General features: G+C 44.2%; 1 protein-coding gene across 1 annotated transcript in view; it reads left to right on the top strand.

Moving 5' to 3' along the window:
* Nucleotides 1-13,334, top strand: part of LOC308676209 (nucleolar transcription factor 1-like) — a 243,248-nt gene that overhangs the window by 45,958 nt on the left and 183,956 nt on the right. The window contains exons 6-7 of the mRNA XM_081341986.1: nt 3,317-3,381; nt 13,045-13,165. Coding sequence (XP_081198112.1) covers nt 3,317-3,381; nt 13,045-13,165 — 186 coding nt within the window. The remainder of the gene's footprint in view (nt 1-3,316; nt 3,382-13,044; nt 13,166-13,334) is intronic.

The raw sequence follows: 13,334 nt of genomic DNA, 5'->3' as shown, positions 1-13,334 counted from the left end.
TTCCGTGTCCAGTTCTCACTGTTGCTTCTTGACCCGCATATAGGTTTCTCAAGAGACAAATAAGATGATCTGGTACTCCCATCTCTTTAAGAACTTGCCACAGTTTGTTATGATCCACACAATCAAAGGCTTTAGCATAGTCAATGAAGCAGAAGTAGATGTTTTTCTGGAACTCCCTAGCTTTCTCCATGATCCAGCGTATGTTGGCAATTTGATCTCTAGTTCCTCTGCCTCTTCGAAATCCTGCCTGTACTTCTGGTAGTTCTCGATCCACATACTGCTGAAGTCTAGCTTGTAGGATTTTAAGCATGACTTTACTAGCATGAGAAATGAGTGCAATGGTGCGATAGTTTGAACATTCTTTGGCACTGCCTTTCTTTGGAATTGGAATGTAAACTGATCTTTTCCAATCCTGTGGCCACTGTTGAGTTTTCCAAATTTGCTGGCAAATTGAGTGTAGCACTTTTACTGCACTGTCTTTTAAGATTTTGAATAGCTCAGCTGGAATACTGTCACCTCCACTAGCTTTGTTGTTGCTCAGCTTTTCTAAGGCCCACTTCACCTCACATTCTAGGATGTCTGGCTCGAGGTCAGTGACCACATCATTGTGATTATCTGGGACGTTAAGCTCATTCTTGTATAGTTCTTCTGTGTAATTTTGCCACCTCTTCTTAATCTCTTCTGCCTCTGTTAGGTCCCTGCCATTTTGGTCCTTTATCATGCCCATTTTTGCATTAAACGTTCCCTTCATCTCTCCAATTTTCTTGAAAAGATCTCTGGTCCTCCCTATTCTATTGTTTTCTTCTATTTCTTTGCACTGTTCATTTAAGAAGGCATTCTTATCTCTTCTAGCTATTCTCTGGAATTCTGCATTCAATTGGGCATATCTATGTTTTTCTCCCTTGCCTTTCGCTTCCCTCCTTTCCTCAGCTATTTGCAAAGCTTCCTCAGACAGCCATTTTGCTTTCTTGCATTTCTTTTTCTTTGGGATAGTTTTGGTTGCTACCTGTTGTACAATGTCGCGAACCTCTGTCCATAGTTCTTCAGGCACTCTGTCTATCAGATCTAATTCCTTAAATCTATTTGTCACCTCTACTGTATATTCAACAGGGATATGATTTAATTCATACCTGACTGGCCTAGTGCTTTTCCCTACTTTCTTCAGTTTAAGCCTAAACTTTGCAAGGAGAAGCTCATGGTCTGAGCCACAGTCAGCTCCTGGTCTTGTTTTTACCGACTGTATAGAGCTTCTCCATCTTTGGCTGCAGAGCATATAGTCAATCTGATTTCTGTGTTGACCGTCTGGTGATGTCCATGTGTAGAGCCGTCTCTTGGGTTGTTGGAAAAGAGTGTTTGCTATGACCATCGTATTCTCTTGACAAAATTCTATCAGCCTGTGCCCTGCTTCATTTTGTACTCCAAGGCCAAACTTGCCTGTTATTCCAGTTATCTTTTGGCTTCCTACTTTAGCATTCCAATCCCCCATGATGATAAGGACATCATTTTTTGGTGTTACTTCTATAAGGTGCTGTAGGGCTTCATAGAACCGGTCAATTTCATCCTCTTCAGCACTGGTGGTTGGGGCATAGACTTGGACTACTGTGATATTGAATGGTTTGCCTTGGATTCGAACTGAGATCATTCTGTCATTTTGAGGATTGTATCCCAGTATTGATTTTCCTACTCTTTTATTGACTATGAAGGCTACTCCATTTCTTCTGAGGGATTCTTGCCCGCAGTAGTATACCTGATGGTCATCTGAATTAAATTCACCCATTCCTGTCCATTTTAGTTCGCTGATACCTAAGATGTCGATGTTCAGTCTTGTCATCTCTTGTTTGACCACGTCCAGCTTTCCTTGATTCATGGATCTTACATTCCAGGTTCCTATGGAGAAAAAATCTTTACAGCATCGGACTTTCCTTTCACCACCAGACATATCCACAGCTGAGCGTCCTTTCGGCTTTGGCCCAGTCGCTTCATTCTTTCTGGCGCTACTAGTACTAGCCCTCTGCTCTTCCCCAGTAGCATATTGGACGCCTTCCGACCTGAGGGGCTCATCTTCCAGCGTCATATCGTTTTGCCTTTTGGTACTGTCCATAGGGTTTTCATGGCAAAGATACTGGAGTGGGTTGCCATTTCCTTCTCCAGTGGATCACGTTTTGTCAGAACTCTCAGCTATGACCTGTCCGTCTTGGGTGGCCCTGCACGGCATAGCTCATAGCTTCATTGAATTACGCAAGCCCCTTCGCCACGACAAGGCAGTAATCCATGAAGGGGAGGCAAGGATTACCCATATACAAAAAAGAAACTCTAAATAACAAAAGTTCAAAATATATTTTTGGCCCTATTACTTCTGGGGCCACTAAAAATAGGCTACATGGAACTCCAGGGCCATAATTTCTGCATCCCTATTTTAAATGGTAACAGCACAGAGCTCTTTCCTGATCATAAAAGAAATGCAGAAACCAGTGAAAGATACAAGTGGAGTCAGCTCAGTGTTAGTGCTGAAAACAGTAGGGAGTTCCTCATAAGAGGTTGGCTTTATTTAATTTGCTTTTTTAAAAAAACAACAACAACCTTACCTTTATGAACATAAGCCTCCTTTATCTGAGTTTCTGCTTAACAAAATGGAAAGTAAGATAACATTCTAGAGAACTGATATATACAAATGTGCCACAAACTTAACCTGTATAAGCCTTGCTGGCTGCAGGAAAGATTTCTGAGTAGAGGAACATTTAAAATTCACACAGTTCTTGCTCTGAGCTATGAACTCAAGATGCTACAGCTGTAAACTTGCTTAGTATTTTGAAGGGACTTGCCTAGATAGAATCAGGAAATGGTTGATTCCTATTTGCCAGCTTGTCTGTTGCTGGGTTTTTTGCCAATTTCCCAACATTGAAGAGCGTAAGGTCTTTGTCCTGTCTGGAACCCAGAAAGAAAGTATGATAGCATAGGGGGGATGTTTGTGGTAGACTGTTCACTTTCTCCATCCAGTTGACCTTCAGGGCAGAATGGAAGTACACTTGCTTGGGACAGTTTAGCTCTGCATGCCAAGAAATTAAGCCTCTCATGCCATTCCTGCAGATAAGGAGCAGTCACAGGGCTCTGTGGAAGACAAGATAGGCATTTTGTACACACACAGACCATGTAACTGGGATTTCAGAACATAGAATTAGGGGAACTAGATATTCAGCATAAAGAGTCAAGAAATCTCTATCCCTGTTGAGAGGGCTTGTGTGCAAGAACTTCATATAGACACCACATACATAAATAGCAGCTGTGGAATATTTTTCCTCTTTTCTCTGTTTTTTAGATGAAATATATTCAGGATTTCCAACGAGAGAAACAAGACTTTGAGCGGAATCTGGCAAGATTTAGGTAAGAGACCTTAAGCAACAATGTCTTGCTTGTATCCATTAGCACTCTAAGGCTTCTCAGCTGTAGACTTCAGTTGCACACATTTACTGAAGTTCTTTTGAACTTCACTGTGACAGCTGCTTTGGTTCAGAGGTGACCGAGGAGAGAATGGAAAGAAGGCGTGTAGCTAGAAGGTTCCTTGGCTTCAAAAATTGTATGTTCTATAGCAGACATGTCAAACTCGCGACGTCACGTGATGTCGCGCAACGTATCAGAGCTTTTTCGTCATTGCCGGCAATGGGGTGGGTGTGGTTTCTCGATGACACATCCGGCCCATGGGCCAGCAGTTTGACACCCCTGTTCTATAGCATAGGAACCCAATTTTTAAAAGACAGGTGATGGAATAAGAAAATCCATAAATGTATGTATTTGTAAGGCAGGTAAATATTTTCCATGTGAATATTTTAAAGTATTCATCTAAACCAGGGGTGTCAAACTGCCGGCCCACGGGCTGGATGCATCATAGCAAAACTGTGCCCACCCCATTGCCGGCAATGGCAAAAAAGTAACAATACGTCATGTGACATTGTGAGTTTGACACCCCTGAATTCTAAACAAAAGTTTAACTAAACCAAAGATGAAGCTAAACAGCTGTTCATAGCTTAAGGTATGTGGAGTCCAAAGATGTTATACTATAACTCGCATCATTTGCAGACAAATAAAGACATTATTTGCACTTGTGAAAACTATAGACCACAACAGCTGAGGAGTTGGGAAAGGATAATGGCGGCAGGAAAGGGAATGGCGGCAGACGGATGAACAGAGGGCCATATCGAAACTTGGGATCGTGCCCCCGCTATCTCCGAGTGGTGGCACGCTCCGACCCTCTGGCTTCATCCTGCTTTTCCGGGGGTGGGGGAGGACAGGTACCTGAGCTCAGGCTGGTTTATTTGAATGCCAGGTCTTCTGGTGAATAAAGCTCCCCTCATTCGGGAATTGATTAAGGAGGAAGACGCAGACCTGGCATGCATCACTGAAACCTGGTTGGGCCTGGAGGGAGGGGTCCCTTTGATTGAATTATGCCCACCAGGCTTCCGTGTGCTTCACCAGCCTCGGGCTCAGGGTAGGGGCGGAGGGGTGGCAGTTGTTATTAAGGAGGCCCTTTGTCCGCGGGAGACCACTGCCCCTCAGATAGGCGGATGTGAGTCCCTTCTCCTGAGGTGGGGTCCTGGGGGTCAGTTGGGTCTGTTGCTTACGTACCTTTCTCCCAGCTGGGTGGCAACGGCCCTGCCCGGGCTACTCGACGCTCTCTCGGGGTTGGCGGTTGAGTTTCCCAGGCTTATGGTTCTGGGAGATTTTAACCTGCCTTCCCTGGGTGGTGCGTCGGGGGTGGCCCGAGAGTTCATGGCTTCCATGATAGCCATGGACCTGACCCAGATTATTCAGGGTCCGACTCACGAGGGGGGAAACATGCCCGACCTTATTTTTATCTCTGGGCAGTGGCTTAATGGTCTGGGTGGGGTTACTCCAACATCTCAACCCCTTTCATGGACAGACCTCCGTCATGCCACTCCCCGCTGCTGGGTGGCGGAACCGACCAGGTGGTTCCGCCCCAGGCGCCTGATGGACCCAGATAGGTTCCAGACGGTGCTTGGACTGATTCCTTCCTCCCTTTCCCACAGCCCGGTCGAGACCTTAGTTGACGCCTGGCAACGGGCTGCTTCGGAGGCTCTCGACCATGTTGTGCCTTTGCGGCCTCTGACCCGGCGCAGATCCCGGCTCTCTCCTTGGTTCTCCGCGGACCTGCGGGAGATGAAGCGCCGGAGAAGGAGGTCCAGTCGGTCCGAGTCTGACCGAACACAGTTAAGATCCTTTTCTAGATCTTATCTTGTGGCAATGGAGGTGGCAAAGCGTGCTCACTTCGCCACCCTCATTGCATCCACAGATAACCGCCCGGCCGCCCTGTTTAGGGTGACCCGTTCCCTTTTAAATCAGGGGACGGGAGAGGACCCCTTGCAGGGACGGGCCAAGGAGTTTAGTGAGTATCTGGTGGATAAAATTGCTCAGATTCGGGCTGGCTTGGACTCCGACTGGGCAGTATCTGACGAAGGGGAAACGATGGGTTTGGCCGATAATATTTGGGAAGAGTTTGATCCTGTGACTCCGGATGAAGTGGACAGGATCATGGGGAAATTAAGTGCCGCCACGTGTTTGTTGGACCCGTGTCCCTCCTGGCTGGTTTATGCGGCTCGGGAGGTTACACGAGGCTGGCTCCTGGCAGTTATCAATGCTTCCTTGAGTGAGGGGTGCTTCCCTGCCGCCTTGAAAGGTGGTAAGGTGGTAAGGCCCCTCCTCAAGAAACCTGCCTTGGATCCAGCTATTTTAAATAACTTTCGTCCTGTCTCCAACCTTCGCTTCCTTGCGAAGGTTGCTGAGAGCGTGGTGGCACAGCAGCTCCCTTTGGTCCTGGAGGAAACTGAGTATCTGGATCCATACCAATCGGGTTTCAGGCCCGGGTACAGCACAGAGACGGCATTGGTCGCGCTGGTGGATGATCTCTGGTGGGCCCGAGACAGGGTTTATTCCTCTGTCCTGGTCCTTTTAGACCTCTCAGCGGCTTTTGATACCATCGACCATGGTATCTTGCTGCGACGTCTTGAGGGGTTGGGAGTGGGAGGCACCGTTTTACGGTGGTTCTCCTCCTACCTCTCGGGCCGTTCACAGACGGTGACCTTGAAGACCACCCGGAGGCTCCAGCTGGTACAGAATGCGGGCTCGCGGGTTGTGATGGGAGCATCCAGATACTCCCATATTACACCCCTCCTGCGTGAGCTGCATTGGTTACCGGTTGTCTTCCGGGTGAGATTTAAGGTGCTGGTACTTACCTTTAAAGCCCTACATGGCCTAGGCCCGGGATATTTGCAGGACCGTCTGCTGCCGGGAACGACTTCCCATCGCCCAGTGCGCTCACACAGAGAGGGCCTCCTCAGGGTGCCGTCGGCTAGACAATGTCGGCTGGCGACCCCCAGGGGGAGGGCCTTCTCTGTGGGAGCGCCAGCCCTGTGGAACCAACTCCCCCTTGAGCTCCGGATGGCCCCGGATCTCCGGTCCTTTCGCCGCGACCTCAAAACTTTCCTTTTTCATCAGGCTGACCTGGATTGACGATGGGTTTTTAAAATGTTTTAATTTTTAATTGTTTAGTTAATTTATTTTGGGGCTGTTTATTATTTTTTTTTAAACTTTTGTATTGTTGTTTTTATTGTTAGCCGCCATGAGTCCTTCGGGAGATAGGGCGGCATATAAGTCCCAAAAATAAATAAATAAATAAATAAATGTAGACCAGCCAGATTTTCCACAATGCACAGCCGCCAGCACCCTCCCCAGATTTGAAGGGAGCTTCCCTTTCCTGCTGTATAGCATGTAATTAAACTTTCAGTTTCTGGAAAAAAAAAACCTCAGACAAATACAGTGTGTTAGGCATATGGTGTTAGCCTACAATGTTGGGTTGAAAATATATTAACCATAATGCTATGTCTTTAAGAAGTTAATTGGCCAATGGGTGTGTAAGTGTTCTCATGGCCATAAGAGGGAGCTAGGAACGTAGCTTTTCTCTCTCTCTCTGAATTCACTGATCTCTACTATTACTGTTTTTGCTCTGCTGTTGGTTTACTACTGTTGTAAACCTGAACTGTGTATTGACCTCTGGACCGGTAAGAAGACTTTGTAGTTTGGATTACTCCTTGGACTGTTGCTATTGTTTATGACCTGGACTGTTTATTTTTGACTGTGCATTTTTGTTTTTACACCACCTCAAAAGTAAAATACTTTTTGCTTTTACAACTCAGTATGCTCTTGTGTGACTCTTGCTGCTCTCAGTACCCTTCCTTGTCTGTGCAACTCTTTGGTAGCACAAGGAGACCTCTGCACAACAAAATTCCTTAACACTGGTTATGGGCCCAGGCCTGTACTGAGAGTAAGTTCACACAGTATTCCTAGCTGAGTTTGTGTTAGCTATTTGGTGTAAAATGGCACAAGAACTGTTGTCAGGCATCTCCTGGATAACCCGGTTGGATGGGACAAACTATGTTTCCTGGTCCACGAAATGCTGCTTGCTTTTGTGCAAGGAAGGACTATGGACTGTTGTAAATAACCTACCAGATACTACTGCTTGGGATCCAGATGACGAAGAGGATGCAAAGAAGATAGACGACTTTAAACGAAACAATGAGAAAGCTCTGCATTATTGGACTAACTGAATGACCAGCAGCTTGTCCATATTCGTGGTGAGGAGTCTGCTGCTAGGTGTTTTGCATTTTGCGAAGGCTTTATGTTCGAGACAGTGTGGGTGCACATATACACCTTACACGTAAGCTGTTTAGGGCTCGTCTGCAGAAGGATGGAGATATGCTGACCCATTTAAACTACATGAAGGCAACTTTTCAAGAGCTTCATGAAAAGGAGCTGATTTTTTCAGAGTTGCATCAGGTCTACATTATTCTGTCATCTTTGGATGAGAGTTATGATGGGTATGTTTCTTCTTTGGAAGTCCTGACCAGAGAGGAACTGACATTGACTAACATTACTGGGAGACTGCTGGAAGAGTCCAGAAGAAGGCGTGACAGAGACCAGCTGAGAGAGACACAGCCACAAGAGGAGCAGCCATTCTCCACTGCTTACAACGTCAAGAAATGTTATTCTTGTGGGGCTAGAGGGCATATAGCCAAATTCTGTAGAAAGGGTAGAAAACAGAATGTGAATAGCAGTGGGAAGGCTAAAAAGGGCATTGGTTTGGCTGTTTCTGGTGAACCAACATCCAGAAATAATGAATTGTGGGTTGTTGATAGTGGGGCTTCACAATGCATTACTAAAGAGAAAAAGAGGTTTATTAATATGAAAAACAGCAACCAATATGTTTCACTAGCCAACGGTTGGAGGATGAAGGCCTCTGGTGAAGGTAATTCCTATTGTCCATGCATTGATAAACAGTTACCTATGTTATATATACCTAAACTAAGATTCAACCTGTTATCTGTAAGGGAATTGGTTAAAGTTGGGTTTGTGGTAACAGAGGGGAGCAATGCACTATTGAGAGGAATGGAACCTGTGTAACTGCTAATTTGAAAGATGGTTTATTCGTTCTCACAAGTAACCAGGTTAGTACAGTTAAAGCTAACTCAATATGTGAGAACAAGAAGCCACATGATGAATGTATACATTTATTGCATAGGCGGTTAGGCCATGTAAACTTTAACTCACTGCATAAAACAGTTGAGTTAGTAAAAGGAATTAAACTGAAGCCATGTAGTAAGTATTTGAATTGCAATGCCTGCAATCAGGAAAAGAGTAAGGCAACTCCTGCAAACAGGTTAAACGGCTTCAAAACAACTGTTCCTTTGGAAGTTGTGTTTGCTGATTTAATTGGACCCATGAAACCAAGTTTAGGAGGGTCATGTTATATTTTAAGTATATTGGACCACTACTCTCGTTATGGATTTTGTTATCTGCTTAAGTCAAAGGCAGACACTTTCCAACAATTTGCAAACTGGCTGAAATTCGTGGAGAGAAAAACAAAGAGAAAGGTTCAGTGCATAATTACTGATAATGGTACTGAATTTACAAATAAGCGGTTTGTTGATATGCTACAATCAGCTGGCATTGAGCATAAACGTTCAGCCCCTTATAGGCCTCAACATAATGCATTTGTTGAGAGACATGGGCAAACATTACAAGCCATGATGAGAACCATGTTAAAAGATTCTGGCTTAACAGATAGACTGTGGGGGGAGGCAGCAAAATGTGCAAACCATGTTCTGAATATAGTTGTTAATACTTCTACTGGTAAAATACCATATACTATATGGCATGGTAGAAGACCAAACCTTGATTACCTGCACACGTTTGGCACCCCAGCTTGGGTCCACATTCCTGCACAACTCAGGAGTAAAGGCCAACATAGGGCTAGGCAATTATATTTCGTAGGTTACGAAGCTAACCATAGATCCTATCGTTTCTGGGAACGAGGCACAACCAATGTATATAACAGTGCAAGTGCAAAATTCCTTGAGCACGTTGGTTGGGATAGACTAGAACAAGGAACTGTTAATACTGATCCTCTAGTGTTTGAGGACTCCTCTGATAACGTAACTAGTAATGATAATACATCTCCTGTAAATATAAAAGATGAAGAGGAGATAGGGGAGATTAAAGATGAATCAGAGGAAGGAAAGGAGTCAGAAATTCAAAGCCCTGTAATTCCTTGGCGTTCAACGCGCATCAGACATCCACCTGATCGCTATGAAGCAAGTGTAATATGTCAAGTTAGTGTAGAGCCATCTAACTATGATGAGATCAGGATGTATCCTGAAAAGGAACAGGCATCATGGAAAGCTGCAATGAACAGGGAGTTGAAGTCTTTGCAGGATCTTAAGGTCTATGAGAAAGCAAAACTGCCACCTGGTGAGCAAGCTATAGGTTGTAAATGGATATATAAGATAAAGAAAGGAGTAGATGGAACCCTAACCCATAAGGCATGTTTGGTTGCACAAGGTTTTGCCCAAACTACTGAGGATTATGACGAGGTGTTTGCACCCAGTCTGAGGGCAACTACTTTAAGAGCAGCTTTAGTATGGGCGGCTAAAAACCAATATATGGTTACCCATGTAGATGTTGAAACTGCATATTTACATGCTCCATTGCAACATACTATTTATTTAAGAATACCACCAGGATTGACCAATGATAGAAACCATGATTGTTGGGAATTAAAGAAAAGCCTCTATGGATTGAAACAATCAGGCTATGAGTGGAATACATGTATAGTTAATGAGTTAAGTGCATTAGGTTTTGTAGCCAGTAATGCTGATCCTTGTTTGTTTAGAAGAGATCACAACGGAGCATTATCTTTTCTTTTATTATTCACAGATGATATTGCAACAATAACAAAAACTGAGTTAGAAGCACAAACCATCATTTCAAGATTGCAAACTAAATTCACAATTAGAAATCTTGGGGAAATAAGCCACTATTTGGGGTTAAATATTGTGAAAACGAATAGAGGTTTTAAGGTGTCACAAGCCAGTAAAATATCTCAGTTATTAAAGAGATACAATATGGAAATGTGTAAACCAGCAAAAACTCCGATGGCTATGGATTGTAAGGACACTAATGTTGAGAGTCCTGTATTTGATAAGACTATGTACCAATCTTTGATAGGAAGCCTTATGTATCTTAGTAATTGGACTAGACCTGATATTTCTTACTGTGTAAACCAATTAGCTTGGTACAACAATAATCCAACTGTTAGACACTGGCAATCAGCTAAACAAGTATTAAGGTATTTGAAGCAGACTATTCACTACTCGTTATATCTAGAGCCAAATCGTGAGCTAATCCTTACTGCATATGCAGATGCGAGTTTTGCCTCTGATACAAGCACTCGTGAATCTACCTCAGGGTTGGCTGTAATGTTGGGTGATTCTTTGATTGGATGGAAGTCCATCAGACAAAAACACATAAGCTTATCTACAATGGAGGCTGAATTTTCATGTCTATCAGTGTTATGTACAGAACTGCTAGTGTACAAACAATTATTGTTAGATATGGGTTTAAATGTAAATGATCCATTCATTGTATATGAGGACAATCAAGCTGCGATAAAGATGGCTAACAATGCTGCAGTAAGAACAAGATCCAAACATACTGATCTTCGTTATTTGAATGTCAGACAATGTGTCAAAGATAAATTAATACAGCTAGAGTATTGTTCATCTGATGTAAATATTGCAGACCATTTTACGAAGGTACAAAGAGCTGTGAAACACAATGCTAATTGTGAAAGAATGTGCATAAGATTGTAAGAGTTATATATTATTCTACCCATAAGGGATAATGTTAGGCATATGGTGTTAGCCTACAATGTTGGGTTGAAAATATATTAACCATAATGCTATGTCTTTAAGAAGTTAATTGGCCAATGGGTGTGTAAGTGTTCTCATGGCCATAAGAGGGAGCTAGGAACGTAGCTTTTCTCTCTCTCTCTGAATTCACTGATCTCTACTATTACTGTTTTTGCTCTGCTGTTGGTTTACTACTGTTGTAAACCTGAACTGTGTATTGACCTCTGGACCGGTAAGAAGACTTTGTAGTTTGGATTACTCCTTGGACTGTTGCTATTGTTTATGACCTGGACCAGGGGTGTCAAACTCAATTTCATTGAGGGCCGCATCAGCATTGCGGTTGCCCTCAGGGGGCTGGGTGGGTATGGCCTGGGTGGGCGTGGCCTACTGGGTGGGCGTGGCTAAAGTGCGTATGGCCTACTGGGTGGGCATGGCCAGCTCTACATCGTTCGCATCAAGGGTGCCTATAGGGGCCTGGGCAGGAATGGGACAGATCTGAGGGTCTCTGGCAGAAGGAGGTCTCTAGGCCAGGGCCAAGGCAGTGGGGCCCGTTCCCTCACTGTTTCCAAGATGGCTTCGTGGGCCGCATGAAACCACTTCGCGGGCCAGATCTGGCCCCCGGGCCTTGTGTTTGACATGTCTGACCTGGACTGTTTATTTTTGACTGTGCATTTTTGTTTTTACACCACCTCAAAAGTAAAATACTTTTTGCTTTTACAACTCAGTATACTCTTGTGTGACTCTTGCTGCTCTCAGTACCCTTCCTTGTCTGTGCAACTCTTTGGTAGCACAAGGAGACCTCTGCACAACAAATTTCTTAACACTAGTGGATGTACTGAGCATTTGTATTTACAGAATGTTTCTTGATAAGGGAAATATCTGAATCATGTAGGAAATTTGTCCCATTATCTAGCACAACAGCTGCTTGGATTATTTCTATTGGTCATTGCTGTTGGGTGATTGCTATTGAACTGGCTTATTGAACTGGTTAGATAGGCGTGTCAAACTGCTGGCCTGTGGGCCGGATGAGTCATGAAGAAACCGCGCCTATCACATTGCCGGCAATGGGGAAAAAGCTCCGATATGTCGTGTGATGTCACGTGACGTCACGAGTTTGACATGTCTGGGTTAGTGTCATTGACACAGTAGGCATGAGTTTGAGCAGACTCAGGGAGACAGTGGAGCACAGGAGGGACTGGCTTGCTATGGTCCATGGGGTCATGAATTGTCAGACACAACTTAGCGACTGAACAACAACAAACTAAACTGGCCTATCCAGTTGTTTAGCTTCCTCCTTTCTTTCTTTCTTTCTTTCTTGCTGGCCTTCATTGCCAGCCATTAGACTTTTTTTTTAGTGAACTATTGTATTCAACCCAGAGACCCATGTCAGTTGACTCTCCAAGAATGTCTGGATAGGGCCTTTGCCCTTACACTTTTCTTTTTGCCATGTCCCTGTCTTACTCTTTGTTGCTAGAAGTTTTTAGAGCAAGCGAGGGGGCTCCATGTAATTGTGGCAACCACGGATGTTGGCATTTTGTCAAACGATTAACAACTCTTTAACATGAGAGAGGGAGGAGGTAATGAAGAAGGTCAGGCTTGAAGTTGACTATTGGAAGGGAGACCCACAACCCTCTTTGTCCATGTTTGGAGGATTGTGAGGGATCATTTTTTATGCAGAGTGGGGACTGGTACATAGGGCCTTAGGTTTATATGAAAGTGTGTTTTGTTAATTCCAGTATGGTGATACCTTACATTTTCCATCCTCTGTTACCATCCTTGTTCTGTGAAGGGAAGACCACCCTGACCTCATTCAGAATGCCAAGAAATCTGATATTCCAGAAAAACCCAAGACCCCCCAACAGCTCTGGTATACTCATGAAAAGAAGATCTACCTGAAAGTCCGACCCGATGTAAGTAGCTCTACCTTTATAAGTCTGAGATGAAGGTGGTGTGGGGGCCACACAGGGGTAGTGAATACAGATGGTTTACTCTAGGGTTTGGCAATGTTTTCAGCTCCAACTGCCATTGCATGTTCAGATACCTCCTCCTCAAATAGCCCAATCCAGGGGGGATTTTTTA

The sequence above is a fragment of the Vipera berus genome (genome assembly GCF_964194415.1).
Source record: "Vipera berus genome assembly, chromosome: W".
NCBI classification, from domain to species: Eukaryota; Metazoa; Chordata; class Lepidosauria; order Squamata; family Viperidae; genus Vipera; species Vipera berus.
Note: the sequence above shows the minus strand (reverse complement) of the source record. Positions and strands in the feature narration are given on the sequence as shown.